The sequence below is a fragment of the Melopsittacus undulatus genome, chromosome 10 (assembly GCF_012275295.1).
Source record: "Melopsittacus undulatus isolate bMelUnd1 chromosome 10, bMelUnd1.mat.Z, whole genome shotgun sequence".
In the NCBI taxonomy this organism is placed as follows: Eukaryota; Metazoa; Chordata; class Aves; order Psittaciformes; family Psittaculidae; genus Melopsittacus; species Melopsittacus undulatus.
The window spans coordinates 34,229,470-34,251,192 of record NC_047536.1 but is presented as its reverse complement, the minus strand read 5'-3'; the positions used below and the strand labels follow the sequence as shown (position 1 = coordinate 34,251,192).

Genomic DNA, 21,723 nt, shown 5'->3' with positions numbered 1-21,723 from the left:
AGACGTGGCTGTTTGCAGAAGTGATGGCATCCCAGTGTGGTGGGACCACATGGTGAGAGCTGACCCTGGCTTCAGCTGCATGGCAGCGTGGTTGGGCATCCTGAATACAGCATCTGTCCCCTTGCAGAGCATCCAGTCCCAAGGAAGCATCTGTCCCTTTGCAGAGCATGTTCCCCCAACACCAGGCCCCAGACCTGTGGGGTTTGATTGCCTTTATTCCAGGTGCAGCAGGGGTGTCCCCATGGGATGTGTCCAGGGATGGGGACAGGAAGGTTTTGGGGCAGGCACAGCCCAGGCACAGTGTGAGCCCACAGTCGATGGAGACTGGCCATTCAGTTCAGGCCATTTGGTTCAGCTGTGCCTCTTCCCAGTATGGCTGCGTCCTGCTTTGGCTGTGTCCCAGTTTGCCCGTGTCCCTTCCTGGTTCAGCGGTGCCCTGGATGGGCTGTGACCTGGCCCAGTTCCAGTGTGCCCCGATTCAACTCGTTCCGGTTCAGCCATTCCTGGTTGAGTTCTGCCCCGGTTCACTCAGTCCTGTCCTGGTTGAGCCCATCCCCATTGAGCTATGACCCGGTTTAGCCTGTCCTATCCCGTCCTGGTTCAGAACGTCTCAGATCATCCCAATACAACCCATCCCAGTTCATCCTATCCTCATTCAGCCTGTCCTGTTCCATTTCATCCTAGTTCATCCCATCCCATTCCAGTTCATCCTGTCTCATCCCATCAAAGTTCAACCTGCTCCATCTCATCTTGTTCCCTCCCAGTTCACCCCATCCCGTCCTGGTCCATCCTCTCCCATCCCCTCTTCATCCCTGTTCATCCTATCCCCATCCATCCCATCCCAACCGGATCCATCCCCGTCCGTTCCGTCCCCGTCCCCGCGGCCGGTACCGGCTCAGCGCGTCCCAACAGCGCCGCCTGCTGTCAGCGCCGCGCCGGTGCCCGGGGCTAGCGCAGGAGCGGAGTGGAAGAGCCCAGGTATGTGCGGAGGTCGCTGAGCGTGGACGGGATGATCTTGGCCGGGATGGTCTCCCGGTTGAGCGCCTGGTGGGCGGCGAAGCGGTGACAGCCCCCGAAGGAGTAGAAGTAATCCCCGCCCTGGGTGCCCTTGATCCAGAGCACGTCGATGGGGGGCACCCGCTCGGGGTCCTCCTGCCAAGGACGAGACCCCCCCGTCAGTGCCACCGCCTGTGCCGGGGTCCCCATCACGGTGAGGGATCCAGGGGAGCGGGGCCGCTCACCTGCAGGGTCTCCATCAGGCTCCGCACCTTGTCCGGCTCCAGCTGCGCAGGGATGGGCCGGATGAGGACGCTCATGGGCACGTTGTGCACGGCCGAGATGTGCTGCGTGTGGATGCTCTGGTCCCCGGGCTCGGCCATGGCTGCTGCTGCCTGGAGCTGGGCTCGTCCTTCCTGCTGCGGGCCCGGCCGAGCGCACCGCTCCACCCCGAGCAGGGCAGCGCCCAGCCGGGCCCCTTTACTTCCTCCCGGCCCGGCCATCATCACCGTCATCCCCGCCCCGGGGTTTTGCAGAGTCACAGTGAAGGGGCAGGACCGGCTGCGGGCTCGGTGCCAGTGCGGCCTGGCCCGATGCCCGCTGCTCTCTGCCCCACAGAGGCTGTGGGTAGGGATGAGCCCGACTCCGGGGCTGCCCCATGTGCCGGGGGTCTCTGCTGCTGCTTAGGGGCTGCCCGGGGGTCTCTGCTCCTGCCTGGCCCTGGGGAGCACTAAGGCTCAGCCTGCAGCATCTCACAGGAGCTGGGATGTGCCCCCACCCATCCCTGCTGCACTGATGCCCATGGGGTCCTCGGTGAGGAAGAGGAGGCAGGAGGCAGCCCCAGAGCTGAGCGGTGCAGCACAGATGCTCTGCAGCCAGGCACACACTGCAGCATTCCGGCTCTGAATCTTTCTAGGTCATTTCTCCAGCCCAGTGTTCCAAATGGTGCAGAGGCTCCTGGGAAGAGCTGGATCCTGTATCCCACTTGTGGCTGCAACCACAGCAGCCTGGATCCATGATGCTGGTGGATGGCAGCTCCCGGGGGTCATGGAGTGTCCTCAGCCCCAGCACTGCCTCAGAAACACACCAGTATGACCGGGCACTGCCCGTGTGAGGAGCAGGGATGGGCATGGTCAGGGACTGGTTTATGAAGCTGCAGGATGAGATGTTGTCAGGATGAATCCGGTGGTGACATCTCAGGTGAATCACTGTGCCTGAGGGGCAGCACCCATGTCACCGGGAGCACAGGGCTCAGCAAGGGCTTTGCTGATGTCCTGAAGGCCCAAAATAACTCACCCTTTCCCTTTGGCACCCATCTGTGGGGAGGGAAGCCCAGGAGCTCCTGCCTGCCCTGGAGCTGTTCCCACTGCTCCGACTTGTGCCTGTGTGTGGGCAGGAGGGGATGCAAACCCCAAATCCTCCCCATCCATCACAGCTGAGCCCCAGGGGTGACACTGGGGGTGCATGAGCATCGCTGCCCCCCCCATGCTGCCAGCCTGGCTCTGAGCCCCGCTGCCAGGGTTTCACACAGCGCTTTACTTCCAGGTCAGTGCTCTGCCGCATTCCCAGGCAGGGCCATGTTCCCAGCACAGCACTCACCGCAGCAGGGGATCTGCCTCCTGCTGCTGCTGCCAAGGCAGTCCTGGGTGCTCCGGGTGCCAGGACACATCCACCCCTTGGCTCGGGGCAGGTGATGCCCTTGGACGTGGCTCCATAGGGATCGGGATCCACCACTCGCTCCCCCTGGTATAAACACCCCGAGACACACGGTTAGTGGCAGAAATCCCTTTTATATCCCTGAATTGCGTTACAAGTAATACTGCGGGCGGCCGGTTCTCAGCGGATTGCTCCTACTGGGGCTGGCGAGTACAAAACCTGGCAGAAAAAATCTATCATCATGCACGGAAAATTATTGCTGTAGTGTCTGCTATTTACAGGAGAGACGGGGGCAGAGGCACCGGCCCCGCGGGGGGAGCCTGCACTGATGCTGCTGCTGCTGCTCTGCCCCTGCAGGCTGCGGGGGACACGGCAGCGAGGACCGTGACATCCCCGAGGAGCAAGGGGAGCACCGGGGCGGCCGGAGGAAGACGTTGCAGGGAGGAAGACGGCGCAGGAAGACTTCGTGTGGGGAACGCGAGCCCCGCGGGGGGGGCCGGGCTTGGACCCCGACGGTACCGGGGGCCGGTACCGGGTGATGGGGCCGTGGCAGCTCGCGACCCGAGGTAGGAAGCGGAGGCGCGGGTCGGGCCCCGCTCCGGATGCCGCACGCACGGCGCTTGCTCCAGGGATGCTCCGCTGGGACGTTGCATAGAATGGGCTGGTTTGTCCCCACTGCTGGTGTGGGGCAGGGGGCAGCGAGGCGGACAAAGGGAGAAGGGTTTCGCCTATGGAGGAGGCTTGCGGGGCGCAGAGCCCCCGGTTCCCAGCTCGTGGCCTCCTGCCTCTGTGCCTGCTGCATGGTCCGCTCTCGGGGTGCCGTCCCCATCCGTGTCACCGTGGCTGTGTCCTGGGGACGGCGGCTCTGCTGCAGCTCTGCCACCTCCAGCGCTGGCACGGCCCTGCCAGTCTTGGCAAATAAATAGTGAAAAGCATAAGTTATAAATAATATAAATAAGGATAATATAAATAGACTCACCCAAACTTGACGGCTACACTGACCCCTCCTCCTGAGCACAGGTGGGGGGACGATGGGTTAGAGGGGCTGGCAAGGGGTCTGGGCAGAGGCTGTGGGGACATGGGGGTGGTTGGGGGTTTGGGTGCTGCCCCAGGGCTGGCTGTTCAGCCCGGTTGCCAGCCTGGCTCTTTGCACAGCAAGGGGGCTGCACTGGCCCAGGGGGCATCACCATGCCATCCCCAGCCCATCACCATGGCAGAGCCCAGTTGTGCCTGCCCAAGCTGGGATCCAGCAAGGGATGTGTCCCCTGGGGCTCTGCTGGGGGCCCCTTTCTCTTCCTAGGGCTATGGACCCACAGTGAGCACCACAGGGCCACGTCCCGTAGGATCATGCTGGCCAGGGGCATCGGGGTGCCCCAGGGCCCGTGCAGTGGGCTGCAGGGACCCCAGACTCCAGGGGTAACCCACAGCCCAGCCGCACCATCCATCAGTCCCACTGAGCCATCGGTAGCTCCAGCCCATGGTCCCATCGGTGTTAGGGTCAAGGTGAGGTTTTGCTCCTGGGGGGGGAGCAGAAAAGTGTCTTTTCTCCCCCGGGGGGAGAAGCAGCAGCTCTAAATAAATAATAATAATAAATTAAATAAATAGAGGTGGAAATCAGGAGCTGGGGGAGGAAAAGTCTCTCCTGGGTCTGGAAGAGGTCCTGAGGTCCCCGCAGAGAGACCTGCCTGGCTGCGGGGGGGCTCAGGGACCTGTGGGCCAGCAGCCGGGTCCTGCTGTGGTCCCGGCTGGATCCAGCCGTTCCCAGGAGCGCTGGGACACCCTCCTCCCAGGGGGGAGTGAGTCTGTGGGGATGTGTCCTCCAGCCACGGCACAGCCACAACCAGGCTGGCTGCAGCTGCAGGAGTGCTGGTGCGGGGACCAGGACTGGGGTGGGGACAGGGGTGACAATAGGGATGGGGATGAGGGTTGGGATGGGGATGTGGGTAGGGATGGGGATGGGACAGGGGATGGGGATGGGACTGGGGATGGGGATAGGAATGGGACTGGGGATGCAGATGGGGATGGGACTGGGGATGCAGATGGGGATGGGATAAGGACGCGAATGGGGACGGGGATAGGGATGTGGATGTGCCACAGGGGGCTGGGGGGCTAGTTCCCTATTGCACAGCTGTGTTCGGAGCCCTTGAAGCAGGCGGACTCGTAGTGCTTGTTGAGGTACGACTTGAGGGCGAAGGTCTTCTCGCACTGCTTGCACTTGTAGTGCTTGAAGGCCGAGTGGGTCTGCATGTGGGCGCGCAGGTTGGAGCGGTCGGCGAAGGCTTTGCCGCAGTGGGAGCAGCCGAAGGGCTTCTCTCCGGTGTGGGACCGCATGTGGCCCTGCAGCAGCCAGGGCCGGCTGAAGGCTTTGCCGCACACGTCGCACTTGTGCTTGAGGTTGTGGGTGAGGACGTGCATGGCCAGGGCGGGCATGGACACGTAAGCCTTGCCGCAGGTCGGGCACTTCCTGGCCATCTTGCTGTCCAGGCTGCGGTGGGTTTGCTTGTGCCGGCTCAGGTTGGAGGACGTGGCGTAGGTCTTGCCGCACTCGGGGCAGGAGTGGCGGTGGCTGCCACGGCGCTGGCTCTCGCTGCGCCGGCGCGACCGCCCGTCCGTGATGAAGAAGGCATCCATGGAGTAGCTGTCCGTCACCGCAGCCTCCCCGTTGAAGTAGCGGGCGGAGAAGCTGGACTGGGGGCTCTCGGGGTCGCTGTACTCCTCGTGGCCGGGGGCATAGGCTGGGTCCGGTGGTGGCGGTGGCAGCCCTTGCTTCTTGTCGGTGTCATAGCCGGCGGGTGCCAGGCAGTGCTGGAGGTACCCTGCAGGGGCGACACAATGGGGTCACCGTCACTCCGGGCCAGCCCCACCGGGGATGGGGAAAAGCCACAGCCAGAAGTGCCCATTGGGGATGTAGAACCAGGGCTGTGCCCCCCGCATGGGTCCCTGTGTCCGCTCAGCCCCAGGGGCTGCCCTTGAGCACCCGGGGCTGACTTTGCCCCACATCTGCAGCAGGATGGGTCCATCCCATAGGGCTGCGGGAGGTGCAGCTGTGGCTGCCCCGGTGCCGCAGCAGCCTCCGGGGCCGCCGCACAGCTGTCGGTGCAGAGCCTCATTGTTCACCGTAATGAGCTCTGCTCCGTCCACCCCCGGCACTGGGAGACAGGGAAAAGCCCACCCTGGGTTTGCCTTCTGCAGCAGAGGGCATGGGAAAGGACCCCAGCCTCCCATTGACCCCAGTGGGGCTGACCCCTGGAGGGCAGCAGCACTGGGGCAATGGGCTCACACCGAGGAGAGGGACCTGCAGCCCCCCAGGCACAGAACAGGGCTCTGGTGCTGCTCCAGCAGTGTCACCCCTGTGTGACATTGGTGCAGGTCTGCTCATGGCCTGACTCCTGACCCTGGCAGAGCTGGCACCGTGTGGGCATCCCCATCCCTCCGTGCTGGCACATGAAGGTCACTGCAGGAGGAGCAGTGCAGTCCTCTCCCTGCAGGACCAGTATCCCTGTGGGCCATGCTGCCACCCCTGCTCCCCCAAACTGGTCCCAGTGGTCTCCTGCCCTGTGTGACCAGCCCTTGTCCTGCTTCGGAGGACACGTCCTCCCCGTTGGTGGCAGTGGAGGTTGCCAGGGGGCTGGTGTCAATGCATTGCCAGGCTCACCAGCACATGACACCCACCCGGCTGCAGCCGAGCATCCCTAAACCTGGGTCCTGCCCTTGGGATCTCCCACCCACGGCACCCCCAGCCCAGGGCGAGCGGCTGTTAGTGGGTGTCCCACAAGGTCTGGGGGTGCCTGCGGTGGGGAGGGGGCTGCATGGCAGGGGCAGAGCTCGGCCCCCCCCGTGCTGACAGTGCGGGCTGTGCAGAAAGCGCTCTGCTCAGCAGTTTCTCACTGCCTCCGAGCATGCAGCAAGGTTATTTCCAGGAGAGCAGCGTCGGCAGCTTCTGCCCAGCTGCAGCGCATCCCTCCCCCACCGGCCCCTGCTCCCCGATGCGGGGGGGGGGGGAGCTGGGGACCCCCCGGCCCTCACACCCTGCCCCCAGCACTGATAACCCACCAAGGGATGGGGAGCAGCCAAAGGGGGGGGACAACGCAGCATTGGGATGATGCTGGTTTGTGTGTGGCTGGATCAGGCCCATTCCTGCATCCAGCTCAGCATCCCGGTACCCGAGCATCCAGGACCCGCCAGCCCCCACTCCGGGACAGGACCCCCTCCCTCGGTCCCCTCTCCCAGGGCAGGTCCCTGGGCCGCCCCTCTGGGGTCTCTGCCTCCCGGTGACCCCCAAAGCTCTCCCCAGTGCTCCCCAGCAGGATGTGGCCCCAGAGAACCCAGACCCCCCCAGCCCCTCTCTTAGCACTGCGGTGTGTGGGGGGGGGGGCTGCCCCTCACCTCTCCCCCTCCTGCTCCCGGTACCCCGTGGAGGCGGCGGCCCCCCCCTCGCTCCCGGGGGGGCTCGGGGCACGGCGGTGAACAATGAAACCTGCGGGCTCTGAGCGGCTCCGCTGCCCCCCGCGCCCCGGCAGCTTCGGACCCCCCCAGAACCTGCCATGGAAAGGGTCCGGCCTCGCTGCACCCCGGTCTGGGGGGGCACGGGTCCGGCCGGGGCGGGGGGGGAGCCCGCGGGGATGCCGCTGTCAGACCGGGGATGCTCCCCTAAGGACCAACTTCGGCCGGCGGCCGCGGAGCCCCGAGGGGGACAGAGATGGGGAGGGATGACCCGGACCCCCCCCCCCCCCCAATGCACCCCCGTTGGACGGAGCCCCCCGCCCCGTCCTGCCCCGCTCCCCCTGCACCCGGTGCCCCGGCGGTCGCACACAATAGCGGCTGCGGCCCCCCCCGTCCCCGCACTCACCATCACCGGCAGCGGGGCCGGGCAGCGCGTAGGGGGGCTCCAGGGGGGTGTAGGGGGGCGCGGGGGCCCCGGCGGCCGTGAATGCCTCCGCCTTGAGCTTCTTCACCAGGAAGGAGCGGGGCATGGCGGGGCCGGGCCGGCGCCCTCAGCACTGGACAGCTCCGGTACCGGCACCGCCACCGGCCCCGGCCCCGGCACCGGCCCCCGCCCCGCCCGGCCCGGCCCCGGCTGCGCCCGCAGCTCCGGCCCCGCGGTGCGGACGGCGAGGAGCGGGGAGCGACTGCGAGGGGCGGGGAGGGAGGCAGAGAGCAGAGCGAGGAGGAGGAGGAGGAGGGAGGAGGAGGAGGGGACGGGAGGAGGATAAGGGGGAGGAAGGCAGCGGAGGGGGGGGGGGGGGAAGGGGCCGCTCCGCTCGGCCGCGCCCGGACCCCCCCCGGAGCCCCCTGAGCCGCCCGCAGCGCGGGGAGCCCCGGGCAGAGCTGCGGGGTCCCCGGTCCCTCCCCCCGGTTCCCTCCTCCCCCTTCCCCGGACAATGGGGACACGCGGGGACGGGGGGGGGGGGGGACACGCTCCGCTGCCTCCCACCGCCTTTGTCTCCTGCCGCCAGCCCTGGGGCTGCGGGGCGGGGGTCCCGTCCTTGGCCCTGCTCCCGTCCCCATCCCCGGCCCTTGTCTCCACCTCTGGCCCCTGTCCTTGTTTCTTGCCCCTTTCCCCTGTCCTTGCTCCCTGTTCCTATCCCTGTTCTCTGTCCCCATTCCCATCTGTCTTGTCCCTTCCCGTGTCCCTTGTTCTCTGGCTCCATCCCCATTCCCCCTTCCCTGCCCTGTCCCCTCTGCCCTGTCCCCATTCCTGCCCATTATCTCTTTCCCCCCTCCCCATCCCTCTTCCCTGTCCCTTTTCCCACCTTCTCACCCTCTCCCGTGTCCCTGTCCCCATGCCTGTCCCAGGGGAAGCCTGTGACCTTCACAGCCCACAACAATAGCTGGGCTCGGTGCATTGTTCCCTGCCGGAGCCTCCTCTCCCCCCCCACTCTGCTGCCGGAGCAGGATGAGGCCCTGGTCCCGCAGGCACCGATGGCCTGGGGTTGGTGTCCCTGTGCTGCTGGGGCTGGAGGGTGACACTGGGACCTGGCTGGCCACGGGCCCTGCTCTGCCTGAGCCCGGTGCTGTACCGAGCAGTGCGGTGCTGAGCTGAGGCCAGTGCTCATCCATCACTGCAGGCAGAGCGCTGGCACGGCCGTCACAGTGCAGCCCTGGGCACCGTGGCTGCAGGAGCCCAGTGGCATCGGGGCTGGGGGTCAAAAGCAGCCCCCCCATGACAGGTACCCTGGGTCTGACTGCTCACAGCCATCACTGGGAGCCACGGCTGGGGCCATCCTGGCAGTGCATCAGGCTCATGGCTTTGTGTGGTACCCCATAATCCAGAGCATCCCACAACATCCCACAGCCCAGGGTATCCTACAGCATCCCACAGCCCAGGGCATCCCATAATCCACAGTATCCAATAGCCCTGAGCACCTTAGAGCTCACAGCACCCCACAACCCATAGGGTACCACATCCATCAGCATCCTAGAGCCTACAGCCCCACATGTCCCACAGCATCCCACCTCACCCCAGACCCCAGTGCATCCCTCAGCATCCCGCACCTCCCCATTGCGGGGGGTGCCCGTGGTGCTCCCCACACACGCTGGGGTCTCAGCCCCATGCCACGAGCTCTGGCAGGCAGTGTCACGGGTCCCATCCATCCCTGACATCAGGGCTCTGCCAAGTTCAAGGTCACCTCTCGCTGCAGGGGCTGCTCCCGGTGATCCCCCCGCACACCGGGCTCCATGATTCATTACCCAGGCGTGTGCCGGGGCTCTCCTGGCAGGCGCTGCCAGAACGGGCCATTACTTACGCCCCAGTTGGGCCGGGCCTGCCCCTGCCCGGGGATTTTGTCTCTCTCCAGGCTGTGGTGTAATAAGGGAGGTAATTAAGTGTAAAAGACAGGGGGAGGGAGGGCTGGAGAGGGGGAACAGGAACCCGGCTCCTTTCAGAGGCAGGGGACTGAGATAATGTATGTTAATAACCTGCAATCAGCCCTGCCGAGCTGCGCTGATACTGCTGACTGCAGCGCCTCGGCCCCCCCAAACCTGCCCCCGCCGGGCTGGGGAGGGAGGGGAGCTCCACAAGAAAGGCTGCGGACGGGTTTGTGCCTTCCTGAGCAGCTGTATGGAAATAATTCCCATTGGAGCCAATTGTTTCCTTGGCGAGAGGGAGGGGACGGGGGGGGGTGTCCGGTGGGTGAGGGTCCCAAGGGCAGGAGCATCCTTGTGGGGTGCAGCGGGAGAGGGTCCCTGTTTCAGCTCCCAGTCTCCCTGCAGAGGCCATGGGATACATCCTGCTCCTGGGACAAATCACCCCACGGTGCCTCTCCAAAGGCCACATCCCTCTTGTCCTGATGAGCATCCCCCATGGGCTGGACCCTCGGTGCTGTGGGGTCAGGCAGGAGGTGCCGTGGGGCAGATCCTGCTGCCTCTCTCCAGCATGGGGGTCTGCAGCATTAGTGATTCCACCCGCGTCGCTCCCGGAGGCGGCCGGGCCGCAGCCGGAGCCCCGGAGTGGCTTTGAGGCTGAGGCTGAGCCTGGTGCTGCCGCCAGCGCCGGAGCAGATTGCCAGACAAAGGGCCGGGGACAAAGGCCCGGCTGCCTCGTGCCCCGGGGAGGGGGCGCAGGCGCGTGTGGGGCACGGGGGCTGTGCCGGTGTGGGGCTGCCCCCCGGGCACCAGTGCGTCCCATGCCCCATCCCAGGTGGGTACCTGTGCTCCTGCGCCACCCCCTGACTGTCACTGTGCCCAGGGATGGGCTGCAGCCCCAGTGCTGCCCATCTCGGGGTGCAGCAGGGCTCAGGTGGGGTACGGAGGGGCACGGGGCTATGGGGAGGGAACAGGAAGCATGGATGGGGACACTGTGCCCTGCGGAAGGTGACAAATGTCAGGCAGGTTCCCCCTGTGCCTCAGTTTCCCCAGCTGCTGATGGGGCCCTTGTGAAAGCCCCATGGTCTGTGTCCCCCTGCTTCCCTTCCCCATGGCCAGGGCAGGGGAGGCTCCGGCAGGGCTCCGGCACAGCCCTGCTCAAGCCACCTTTGTCCCTGCTCCCTGCAGCTGGCTGTGAACCCACTGACATCCTCTGCATGGCACAGGGCAGGGAATGCTGCTGGGAATGCCACTGGGGCCATGGGTGCAGCTGAGGACAGCAGGGCTTTGGGGCACGATGTTAAACAGTGCCAGACCCCCAGGGGGGCAGTGGGCACAGGCAGTGGGGAGCCGAGGGCTGAGCAAACACCTTCTATTGCTTTGAACACAACAGGGACTCCCGGTGCTCGGGGCCACGGAGCTGCCCCAGCCCATGGACACGGCAGAGCCCGGTGGGGACGTGTTCCTGCAGCCATCCCGGTGCCGGCGCTGGCTTTGGGTGCACAGTGACAAGAGGGTGTCCGGGTGCTCAGACCGGGCACTGCAGGCTGCAGTAATCGGCCGATGTGAACAGGTTGTAGATGTTGACGAGGGGGAACATGAGCAGGGCCCCCAGGAGGGAGCCCAACTGCTCCATCGCCCCATACCACACCAGCTCGTTGCGGCTGCAGCTGCGCAGGATCACCCCGGCCATCGCCTTCACATAGGAGAGTGTCCCACTGAAGAGCACCCAGGAGAGGACCTGGAGGGGAGAGCGGTCAGCAGGGCTGGGGGGGGTGCCCGGGTGGGGATAGGGGTCATTGTGGTGAGGACAGAGCTTGGGGTGGCCCCAGAGACCTCGCCGGGTGAGGGGGACCCAGTGACTTACAATGGTGACATCTCCCCACTGGGACTGCTGGAGGAGTGGGCAGGGACTCATCGCCGCGATGGCCATGTTGTAGGCACCAAAGCCTGTCCCCAGCGTGGTGAGGGTGCCCAGCAGGGCCAGGGACCTGCAAGGGACATGTGGGTGACACTGGTGAGGGGCACAGACCCACGGCACAGGCTCCAGCCTCCTTCCCTAGGGTGTCTCTGCTGCCAGGGCAAGGGACCCCACAGCCCCTCTCCCACCCAATGCCTCCATCTTCCCCCATTGCAAAGCAGGGTCTGTTTTGGAGGCAGAAGCCCCCCGGGGTTCACCCCACCATGGGCCCCAGCACCATGATACCCACCTGCCGGGCAGGAACATGGCCACGACGCAGGCCAGAGGGTTGGCCATGGAGCTGAGCGTGGTGGCAAGGTGGTAGGCGGTGTTGCCATAGGGCAGGCAGGAGTAGGACTGCACAGACGGCAGGACCCCGTTGGTCAGAGCGCTCACCCAAGCGACGAGGAGGTAGATGAAGGTGAGCTTGGCCAGGGAGTAGGAGACCTGCTCTGGTGTGATGCTCGTCAGCCCCTTGGCATCCTTTGGGCATGGGCAGCCTCCGCTCAGCCGGGAGCCTCCTTCTTCACTGGGGGTCTGATCGATTGAGCTCAGCATGATATTGCTGGGAAAGAGCTGCTGCTGGGAGAGCTCCCACTCCTTGGGCTGCCTGTTGAGGAAGAAGAAGGCCAGCAAGCAGGCCAGCATCATTGCCGTCATGAGGAGGAAGAAGACGAGGGTGGAGAAGTTGGCTGGGAGGTAGTGGGTCTCCATCTGGGAGATGATGCTCTCCCCAGTCTCATTGACCAAGCGGGTGGTGTTTACACAGGTGGAGATGCCAGAGCCCTGGGCCAGGGCAATGAGAGCAGGGATCAGCCCACTGAGCCCTTCACCTATGAAGAAGGTGTTGAGGAACTGGGGCCGCAGCTGCATCATGAAGGGCAGGAAGGTGACGGAGGACGTGCAGTCCACCAGCGCCAGGAAGAAGGTGAGGAGCAGGAAGGCAGTGCTGTGGGGTGCCCCGGCGATGGAGGATGTGTAGCTCCACAGGAAGGCTAACAGTAAACAGGCCAGGACACCCACGGACACCACCACGTAGATGACGACCTCCTCCTTCAGCAAGCCAGGCCGAAAGCGGTGCATGAGGGTGACGAAGAGCGGCCCCACGTTGGCCATCTGGATGATGATGGTGATGTACGACGGCAGATCCCACTGCTCCGGCAGCACCGTCACCAGCAGCGGCAGCTCGACCCACAGCCCGTTGATGGCCACCCAGGAGCCCATGCCGAAGGTGCAGGCGAGGAAATGGGTGAGCAGCGCCATGCTCAGGGATGGGTGCTCGAGGGCGATGCTGCTGTGCTGCGGGGAGAGGTTTGCATCAGTGGTGGGGCGAGACCCGACCCCCCCGGACCCCAACCCATGGCCCTGCCTGCATCCCCCCTCTGCGGGCAGCAGGCAGAGCAGCTCCTCTCCATCACCCCCCGGTGGTGCGGGACCCACAGAGCACCACGCTCACCCCATGGCCCATCCCAACCCCTCCTTGCCCCCCATGGGATCCCCCTGCTCCCCACGGTGCCGGCGCTGGGCCCCATGCCGCACGGGCACGGAGCGGGGCCAGGACCGGGGCACGGCGTGGCCGGGGGGTGATGGCGGCGCTCACCTGGGCACCGGGAGGCCGGGGCAGCGGCTCCGCCGGGAGCAGAGGCCTCGAACCAACCCCTGCCCCCGCCGCGCCCGTCTCCTCCCCTGCGGCAGGAAGCGCGCTCCCGACAGCCCCACCTGCGGACCGGGGCCGGTTCCTGCCCGGGTGCTGAGTCAGCAGGGACCCGGCCGCAGCCCCGGCCCCGGGCTCGCAGCCGGCTCCTGCCCCCCACGGCCCCCCGGCCCCACGGCCGGAGCTCGGCTCAGCCCAGCGCCAGCCGCCCATGGCCCCGCGGCGGTACCGGTGGGACCGGTCCCGCAGCACGGAACTCACTGTGCCCCGGGCAACCGGCAGCAGCCGCGGGGGCGGGGGGGGAGCGGGTCCCGGCGCCCGTGACGTGCGCCCGACGTCACCGCCTCCGGATGCGGACCGGGGACCGGCGCCCTCCGCGCTGCCGCCGCTCCCGTCCCGGTGCTCGGCTGGGGCCGGGGTCCCCCGGTCCGGCTCCACGTGCTCCGGTGCGGCCCCGGGAGGTCGCAGGGAAGCACGGGAGCTGCGGGCTGGGTCCGCTGCCAGCACAGGGTGTGATGGGATAACAGCCAGCGCAAGGCATAAGGAAACACGCGGTAGTTCCTGGAGGGACGGGGGGGCCCGATCCTGCTCCACAGGGATCCTCATGGATCAGCTCCTGTCCCAGCCATACCCCCCTGCTGTAGGACAGGGGCTGGCCGGGGTCAGCCTGGGCCTGGGGCATGGCCAGAGGGGACAGGGGTTCAGGACCCCCCCCAGCTCCTGCCTCTCTTCCCGGTGGGTTCCCAGTTCCCATACAGCCCAACCCCAGGCGCTGGAGCCTTTAGCTCCGAGCTCCATCCCGGTGGCCAAAGTCCAACTGTGGCACCTCCAGCTCCTGCCCACCCAGGGACACCCCATGTCCTGCTTGGGACCACTGCTGCCGGGGCAGCGCCGTGCCCGTGGCCATGGATCAGGGCTCTCACCGCAGTGTGGCCGCTGGCCCGGTGCCCCCGGCTTGGCCCGGTGCCGGTGGCTATTCTTGGCAGTGTCCTGGGCCTTGCGTGTGGCCTCGGCTGAACCGCATCCCACCTATTTCAGGCTGCTTCTTGCAGCTGGCAATGTCACTTGGTGCCTGTGCCCTCCGGGGGTCTCTGCAGGGGCAGGAGCTGCCATGGGGACCCGGAGCGTGGTGATGCTCCCACCTCGGGTGCACCCTGGCACATGGCACTGGGGTGGCACCGGACGGGCAGTAAAGCCGTGAGCTGTGGATAAGCTGCTTGCAGAAGCTGGGAGGTGACTTGGGTGAGATCAGGTCAACCCCAGCACCACAATCCTCCCCCCCCCCCCCATCGCAGCACCCATGGGTGCCTCACGGCGGCTCTTCCCACAGCACCCACCGGGTGTCGCTGGGACAGCGGCTGCAGAGCCCGGGGCTGCCGTCCCCGGTGCCTTCCAGTCCCTATCCCTGTGCCTCCCATTGCAGCCCTGCCCTGCTCCTGCCTGCAGCCCTGCCCCAGCCGTGTGGTGCAGCAGGGACACGTAGGGGCAGGCCAAGGGGAATGGCTTGAACCTGCCGGAGGGGAGACTGAGCTGAGCTCTTAGGCAGAAGCTGTTCCCTGTGAGGGTGCTGAGGCGCTGGCACAGGGTGCCCAGAGAAGCTGTGGCTGCCCCATCCCTGGCAGTGCTCAAGGCCAGGTTGGACACGGGGGCTTGGAGCAGCTGCTCCAGTGGAAGGGGTCCCTGCCCATGGCAGGGGTGTTGAATGGAACCGGATGAACTTTAAGGTCCCTTCCTACCCAAGCAATTCCTTCATTGCTGCCCACAGGCCTGTGTCCTGCCAGTCCCAGGACAGCAGATCCATGTGTAACAGACTCCAAACGTCTCCCCCTTCCTTTGTTTTCTCCAGTTTTATTGCTGAGCAGGAGAACCCATAGCCTGGGGTATCCCTTCCTCACTGAGGTCTCCTGTTCCATCACCATCCCCCCCCAATTTCCTGTGCATCCCCACTCTCCTCACTGGTCGGGCACTGTGAGAAGCAGACAAGGCCCTGATGCTCTACAAGAGCTGCTCAGTGATAACCAAAACACCCCAAAGTTATCTGCTCTGTTTGTAGCAAGAATCCAAACCAGCCACATACCAGCTCCTATGGAGAAAAACAAGCCTATCCCAGCACAATCCAGTGCTGGGGGAACCTGGAAGAGGGGGAGCATGTCCAAGATGCTGGAAGGAACCAGGCGCAGGGGCTCAGGCTGGTCCGGGCTGGGGACAGGAGGGGACAGTGTTTCATTGGTGTTTAATGTGGCAGCACAAAGGAGACCCTTGTGAGGGCAGCCCGAGGGGCTCCGGGTGCGGGACCCCCACGGGGCTGCTTCACACTCCTCACCCCGATCCACCCAACACATGCTGCCCCTTCCCGTGCTGCAGCTGAGCCCCCGGCCCCGGCAGATGCGAGCCCAGGCCCCAGAGGCAGATGGCAGCATTCGAGAGCCGAATGGTCCCCGACCACTGGACTCTGCTGGGCTCTGGTGACTGGATCACTGGGAAGCTGGGTCCCCATCACCGGTGAGGATGGGGATAGGAAACAGTGGGATCAGCGGGGTCCATCCTCAAGCTCAGCCCCAGCAAGAGCCATCCCCGAGTAGCTGCTTTACTGAGAGCAATGGGGATGCTCTTTTAGGGCAAGGGGAATGCGGCTGCTCCACTGCAGGGGTACAGGGGGTACCCCTCACCCCAGGGACCCCCGGCTACCCCAGGCACATGTGTGTGACCCCCGGATCTGTGTGCAGGGACCCGCTGCAGATCGCAGGCTCTGGCCGCTGTCAGCCCCCTCCCGGTGTCATTTGCATCTCATTTCCATGTGAAAGGAGCAGGTCAAGTTGAAAGTTGAAGGGGGGGGGGGGGGGGGGTTCGGGGCTGGGGCCGCTGCTGGAGGTGAGACCCCGACAAAAGGGCCGGTCCCCTGGGCCCGGCGCTCGCCCGGCCACGGGCTGCGGCCCCGGCCCCGTCGGCAGCCGCCATCTGCATGTCCGTACCGCAGCCACCGCACAGACAAAGGGCCCGTGCCCGGCCTGGCCCCATCTGTCACCTCCCGGCTCTGAGCTGCTGCCTGCGGGGAGCGGGGTGCGGGCAGCATCCTGCCCTCTGCCCATGGGGAGCCGAGCAAGGAGGTGCTGGACCCAGCCAGGGCATCCCCATTGAGTACCCGCATCATAGGTCCCAGGGTGGTTGGGGTTGAAGGGACCTTAAAGCTCCTCCAGCTCCAACCCCTGCCACGGGCAGGGACCCCTTGCACTGGAGCAGCTGCTCCAGGCCCCATCCGGCCGGGCCGGGTGTTGTCAGAGGTGCTGGGAGCGCTCCCACCGCTGGCTCCCTTCCCAACACCCGTCCTGGGATGCTCCCAGTGAGGGTGAGGCTCCAACACCCACTCCAGGAGCACCCAACGTGCCTGGGCAGCCGCCTGCACCCACTGCTGCACCCACTGCTGCACCCACTGCTGCACCCACTGCTGCACCCTGCGCAGACTCGGTGCCCATGGTGGGGCTCAGCCCATCGGGCAGGCTCTGAGCAGTGTTCTTGCAGCCAGGATCACTGTGTGGATGCACCTTTGCTGCTGGCCAGGCACAGGGCAGCCCTATGGCACCCACACTGTTCTCCATGTGTTTCACTCAGCTCTTTGCTCTCCGCCTGCTCCTTGTCTTGTTTCCAAGAGCAGTTGGAATAGCACACGGCTCCATCCGCTCCTCGCCATGGGAGATGCCTGTGCCATGGCCCCCGGAGCCACCCCAGGGCTGGGTCCAGGCCAGCAGGGCGCTGTGACCGCAGGTTTGGTGACCCCGCTCCGGTCCATCAGCTCCATTCACGCTCTCCCGGTTGTGTTCCTGCGGTTTGGAGTTCATTCCAGAGGCTCTGCCGGGTTCATGCAGGAACAAGGCAAGTTTTCCATGTCGGAGCAGGCCCTTGGCTGGCTGTGCCGGCCGGGAGCCAGCCTGGGAATCTTCCCATCTCCCTGGGTCCCTGCCAGGGCCACCAGGACCCCACAGCAGGCAGGGGGCAGCCAGAGGTGATCTGGCTTTGGCAATGGGAGCACCTCAAGCCGTGAATCCCCATCCAGCACCGCGGCTGCACCAGCACCACGCCGGACGTCACCGTGTCCCATCACGCTGTGTGACGCAGCCTGGCATGGAGGATGCCCCATGGTTTTAATCCCATGTGAGCTCGTCCTCGCCCAGCACTGACTCAGCAGGAGCAGCCGCGGTGCGGAGCAGCTCCTGGGGGAGAAGGGGAGGACGTGGCTGGGACCGGAACCACAGGGACATCGGGATAGCCTGGACGAGCACAAGGAGCAGCACTGTGGTGCCGAGCCGGCTCCCACATCGCAGGGCCCATCCAGGTGGGTGCTGGAGGTGGTGCGGGTCCTGTGCCAGCAGGATGGCCTGGTGGGGGGGGCACAACCACACATCCCCCAGCATGGCTCCCTGGAAGCACTGCCTGGGTCATTCCATGTGCCGGGTGAGCCTGGTTGTGCTGCCCACACCAGGAGGGATTGGAGCTGGGGCCATGGGCATCACCCAGTGTAAGTGGGGTTCTGAGCCCCACGCTCCGGCCGGGCTGGGAGCATGGGGTGATGTGGCTGTGCTGTGGGGTGTTGGGGGGTGTCTCGGTGCAGCCCGGCCGTGCCAGGGCAGGAGGCTCAGCACCACAGGAATGCGGAGCAGCAGGTTGTGCTGTCCCTGCTGGCCAGGCAGGGAGGGGACCCCACGCTGCCCGCACGGCTCTGATGGGGACTCCGTGTCCTCATCCTTGTGCCGCAAGAACCATCCCATGGCTCACCCTGGGGCTGAGCCTCCGGCATCAACCTGAGCTCCAGAGCAGCATGGAGCCGTGGCCCCAGTTCACCTACCCGGGGGGGGGGGGGGGGGGTTAGGGTGTGCAAGCCGAGGACCTGTGCTGGTGCCCACTGGGCGCAGGTGCCGCTGTACTGGTGTGTGTGGTTCGGTATGGCCCTGCCGCGGTGCTGCGGGTGCCGGTGCTGGCTCCGGCCGCTCGTGGTGATGCTGGGAAGGGCCCTGGGTGGCACCCAGGAAGTTGTTGTGCCGGGAGTGGTGACGGCAGCACTGGGGCACCGGAGGAACCGGAGGCCACGGCCCGGTGAGTACCGGGGCTGCCATAGCCTCGGGTCAGCTGTGCCCTGAGCTGGGCACCCCCGTGCTGCGGGGCTCAAAGCAGCTCGGGAATGGGGGGGCAAGATCCGACCCCCCACGTGCCTGAGCCCCTCTGTGTGTTGGGACCCCTCCAGCTCTGCCCACCCGTGGGCAGGGGCACTGGGAGCAGCTGGGAAGGGGCTGCAATGGGGTTCAGGGCTGGTTTGGACCCCCCCCCCCCATGCTGCTATGGGCAGGCCGGGGCTTGGTGCGACTGCTGGGGCGGGCGGTTGTGATTGTTGGGGTTGGCAGGGGCCCAGGGACGTGGGGTGTGTGGGGCCCCAGCGCCGCTCCCAGCACACCTCGGACGGGCACGCTCGGGTGGAAAACACCGATGGTGCTTTCCAATGGGATCCAGGGTGGGAGCAGGGAGCTGGGGAACGGAGAGCAGGGGGAGCGGAGCCCCAGAGCCCCCAGCCTGGCAGGGTGGTGGGTGAGGGGTGGGTGATGCATCCCTGGACAGGGGGGATGCTCCTCTGGAAGCAGACAATGCTCCCCTGGGCACGGACATTGCACCCCTTGATGTGGGTGTTGCACCCCTTGATGCAGGTGATGCCCTCCTGGGCATAAGCAATGCACCCCTGGGAGTAGGTGCACCCCTGGGTGCAGGCAACGCACCCTTTGATGTGGGTGATGCACCCCGGGCAAGGGAGATGCACCCCTCGGTGCAGGTGATGCACCCTTGGGCACAGGAGCATCACTGAGGGGTGCAGGACCAAACCACCCCTCTCCTCCCGGGGTGCCGTGGCTGGGGCTCCCTCCGTGCCACCCCATTGGCCCCGGTGCGGTTTGAAGCAGGCTGGCTGTGCCGATTGGCCATGCACGGTGCCGGGGAGGCCTCGGTGGTGATGGAGGCGTGGTTCCTGCCTTCAAATAGCAGCCGGCGCTGGCGGCGCAGGCAGTGCGGCACCGCACACGGCTCGGGCAGCCTTTGTCTGCGGTGGGGCCGGGCAGGGGCAAGCACCACACTCACTCCAGGCTCTCTTTGCAGCTGCCGACACCTGAGCCCATCGCTGCGGTTGTGGGGCACTCACCCGGTGCCAGTGCTGAGGATGCCCGTCGAGGCGCTGCAGGCCGGCGACGCCATGAAGGGGGTACCGGTACCGGTACCGGCTCCCTTCACCTCAACCATGCCCATCCGCATCCTTCGCAAGGGCCCTGCTTATTTCCGCCGTGGCACCGAGCCGGGTGCCGGGAAGCCGAGCGCGGTGGAGAGGCTGGAGGCCGACAAGGCCAAGTACGTGAAGAGCCAGCGGGTCGCCAGCACCAGGCAGGAGCCGGTGAAGCCACCACTGCTCAAGCAGCCCCTGTTCACAGCGGGGGTGCGCCGGGCAATGCTCACCCCCAGCCGCAGGGCACCGCCGGGACCGCGTCGTGCTGAGCCTACGGGCACCAAGACCTGCCTTGACCTGGAGATCCTCAACAACCTCATCAACCTGTGCGACAGCCCCTTCCCCATGGCGGAGAACCCGCTGGGCAGGGACTGCAAGTGGAGGGCGGAGGTGCCGGCGCCGCGGTGCAGTGGGGCGGATGGCGCTGCCAAACCACCGGAGAGTCCCATTGCTGCCAACCCCCCTGGCAGTGTGGCCGTGAGGAGGGTGGATGTGCGTCCCTGCAGGGCTCCACGGGGGCCGGTGACACCGGTGACACCAATGATACCAGTGACACCAGTGACACCAATGATACCAGTGACACCAGTGACATCGATGACACCAGTGACACCAGTGACACCAGTGACACCGGTACCCGCATCCCCCATCCCCGGTGCAGCCCCGGCGCAGGTCTCACCCGCCCGCCCCGAGGGCGCGCGCCGGCAGCCGGTGCTGCACCGCTCCAAGTCGGACCTGAGCGACCGGCTCTCTCGTGCCACCGCAGACCTGGAGCGGTTCTTCAACTACTGCGGCCTGGACCCCGAGGAGCTGCAGGACACGGGCGCCGAGCGCTTCGCCCGCGCCAGCTCCGACATCGTCTCGCTCAAGTTCCACAGCGTGAGCACGGCCAGCTCGGATGGTGGCCGCTCGCCAACCAGCGCGGCCACACCGGAGGGACGCCCGCCGGAGCGTGTGCCGTATGGCATCTCCATCATTGAGCGCAATGCCCGTGTCATCAAGTGGCTGTATGGGCTGCGCCAGGCCAGGGAGCACCAGCAGGTCTCCAATGTGTAGCTGTGCCGCAGCGGTGGAGGGCACCGGGGTGGGTTGGTCATAGAAGGCAATGATGGACATGGAGGAGCAGGGGACCTCTTGGTGGGGATGGGACCCTTGAACTCAGAGCCATGCGGTGGCCACACATCCATCCCACTGGCTCCATCCTGTGCCAGCACCGGAGAGCAGGGTCACTGTGGCCCCCATGGCAAGGCAAAGACACCTGTGTCCATGGGTGTGTGGCGAGTCCTCAACACCTTCCTATGTGGTCACCCTGCCTGCCCTGCTCCTTGCCAGCACCCATGGGTGGGGGGTAAGGGGCTGTTTCTCCCCTGCTCAGAGCCCCCTGAGGGGGCTGTGCTGACTGGGCTGGGGGCTGCATCCTTGGGACCCCCATTGTAATGGTCTGGGTGAAGCTGGATGCTTTGTGGGGTGGGGGCAGATGTGAACCCCCCACTTTGAGCTCCCAGGGCTCTGTGTGTGTGTGTGAGTGTGTGAGTGCTTGTGTCCCCTCCCAGGACACATCTTCTATTTATGACGATGACGTTGTTGGTCTTTTCCTCATTTCCACTGTTTTCCTGATGTTTGACCTGTAAATAGCAACAACAACAACAATGCAGATGGTTTTATTAAATCTGTGCTTTGGATGCTCTGTGTGATGCTGTCTCTGAGGAGGTGAGGTCGGGATGGGGCAGGGACCCTCAGGGTGCCCACCCTGGTGCTGGATGCCGATGGGAGCACTGATGCTGATGGGAGCACTGATGTCGATGGGAGCACTGGTGCCAATGGGAGCATTGGTGCCAGGTGCTGATGGGAGCACTGATGCTGATGGGAGCACTGATGCCAATGGGAGCACTGGTGCCAATGGGAGCACTGGTGCTGTGCCATAGCCTGCCAGCGCGGGCCCCGGGGGGCACGGCACGGTGACGGTTGGTTCCGGCAGGTCCCGGCACAGCCCTTCCCACGGTTTCCCCTCTGTGCCGCAGCCAGCACCGACCGTGCTGCCTCCCATGGAGCTTGGCCAGGCCCCACTGCTCGGGGATGCTGAGATGGGGCAGCGATAGCAGAGACCTCCGAGGGGGGCTGAGGATGAAAGGGAGCGCAGGGAGAGCTTGGAAGATGAAAGCACCGGGTGTTACCCCCGGGGTGCCCCCCACAGCCTCCCAGTGCTGTGGGTGCTCCCTGCAACTGGGAGGTCCTCCCCATGCAAGTGGGAGGCTGCAGGGGAAGGGGCACCATGGAACCAGTGCCTGCACCCCTGGGGACCCTGCCTGGACCCCGGCCCTGCCACTGCCTCCGAGCATCTCCAGCCTGGGGCCATGGCTACAATGGCTCCATGTGCTGGGAGCCAGTCTGCGGGGCATGGGT

General features: G+C 65.8%; 4 protein-coding genes across 6 annotated transcripts; 1 reads left to right on the top strand and 3 right to left on the bottom strand.

Moving 5' to 3' along the window:
* Nucleotides 1-197: 197 nt before the first annotated feature.
* On the bottom strand, nt 198-1,539 carry SRXN1 (sulfiredoxin 1). Its single transcript, XM_005140133.3, has 2 exons — nt 1,242-1,539; nt 198-1,152 (listed from the first exon to the last, which is right to left on the bottom strand). Exons 1-2 carry the CDS (start codon nt 1,509-1,511, stop codon nt 949-951), a joined length of 474 nt encoding a protein of 157 aa, XP_005140190.1. The 5' UTR covers nt 1,512-1,539; the 3' UTR covers nt 198-948.
* Nucleotides 1,540-4,691: 3,152 nt separating this feature from the next.
* Nucleotides 4,692-7,625, bottom strand: SCRT2 (scratch family transcriptional repressor 2). Its single transcript, XM_034066975.1, has 2 exons — nt 7,502-7,625; nt 4,692-5,468 (listed from the first exon to the last, which is right to left on the bottom strand). Exons 1-2 carry the CDS (start codon nt 7,623-7,625, stop codon nt 4,762-4,764), a joined length of 831 nt encoding a protein of 276 aa, XP_033922866.1. The 3' UTR covers nt 4,692-4,761.
* A 3,189-nt stretch (nt 7,626-10,814) lies between these two features.
* SLC52A3 (solute carrier family 52 member 3) lies at nt 10,815-14,118 on the bottom strand. Of its 2 annotated transcripts, none has more exons than XM_034066863.1 (4): nt 14,100-14,118; nt 11,667-12,715; nt 11,324-11,447; nt 10,815-11,197 (listed from the first exon to the last, which is right to left on the bottom strand). In XM_034066863.1, exons 2-4 carry the CDS (start codon nt 12,677-12,679, stop codon nt 10,985-10,987), a joined length of 1,350 nt encoding a protein of 449 aa, XP_033922754.1. In that variant the 5' UTR covers nt 12,680-12,715; nt 14,100-14,118; the 3' UTR covers nt 10,815-10,984. The 2 variants fall into 2 exon arrangements, with proteins under 2 accessions (XP_033922754.1, XP_033922753.1); XM_034066862.1 differs by lacking the exon at nt 14,100-14,118 and adding an exon at nt 13,017-13,336.
* A 2,610-nt stretch (nt 14,119-16,728) lies between these two features.
* FAM110A (family with sequence similarity 110 member A) lies at nt 16,729-20,377 on the top strand. Of its 2 annotated transcripts, none has more exons than XM_034067235.1 (2): nt 16,729-17,400; nt 19,203-20,377. In XM_034067235.1, the coding sequence occupies exon 2, from the start codon at nt 19,264-19,266 to the stop codon at nt 20,374-20,376; it is 1,113 nt and encodes a 370-aa protein (XP_033923126.1). In that variant the 5' UTR covers nt 16,729-17,400; nt 19,203-19,263; the 3' UTR covers nt 20,377. The 2 variants fall into 2 exon arrangements, with proteins under 2 accessions (XP_033923126.1, XP_033923127.1); XM_034067236.1 differs by lacking the exon at nt 16,729-17,400 and adding an exon at nt 18,134-18,158.
* Nucleotides 20,378-21,723: the final 1,346 nt, after the last annotated feature.

What these genes read in the sequence shown, in the direction of transcription:
- SLC52A3 (XM_034066862.1), bottom strand. Translation starts at nt 13,283, where the DNA reads ATGGGCGGCTGGCGCTGGGCTGAGCCGAGCTCCGGCCGTGGGGCCGGG. An exon ending in GCCATGTTCCTGCCCGGCAG is followed by an intron (nt 11,448 to 11,666) that starts GTGGGTATCATG and finishes TGTCCCTTGCAG; the next exon opens with GTCCCTGGCCCTGCTGGGCA. An exon ending in AGTGGGGAGATGTCACCATT is followed by an intron (nt 11,198 to 11,323) that starts GTAAGTCACTGG and finishes TCTCCCCTCCAG; the next exon opens with GTCCTCTCCTGGGTGCTCTT.
- SCRT2 (XM_034066975.1), bottom strand. Translation starts at nt 7,625, where the DNA reads ATGCCCCGCTCCTTCCTGGTGAAGAAGCTCAAGGCGGAGGCATTCACG. An exon ending in CGGCCCCGCTGCCGGTGATG is followed by an intron (nt 5,469 to 7,501) that starts GTGAGTGCGGGG and finishes TCGCCCCTGCAG; the next exon opens with GGTACCTCCAGCACTGCCTG.
- SRXN1 (XM_005140133.3), bottom strand. Translation starts at nt 1,511, where the DNA reads ATGACGGTGATGATGGCCGGGCCGGGAGGAAGTAAAGGGGCCCGGCTG. An exon ending in GCCTGATGGAGACCCTGCAG is followed by an intron (nt 1,153 to 1,241) that starts GTGAGCGGCCCC and finishes CGTCCTTGGCAG; the next exon opens with GAGGACCCCGAGCGGGTGCC.
- FAM110A (XM_034067235.1), top strand. Translation starts at nt 19,264, where the DNA reads ATGCCCGTCGAGGCGCTGCAGGCCGGCGACGCCATGAAGGGGGTACCG.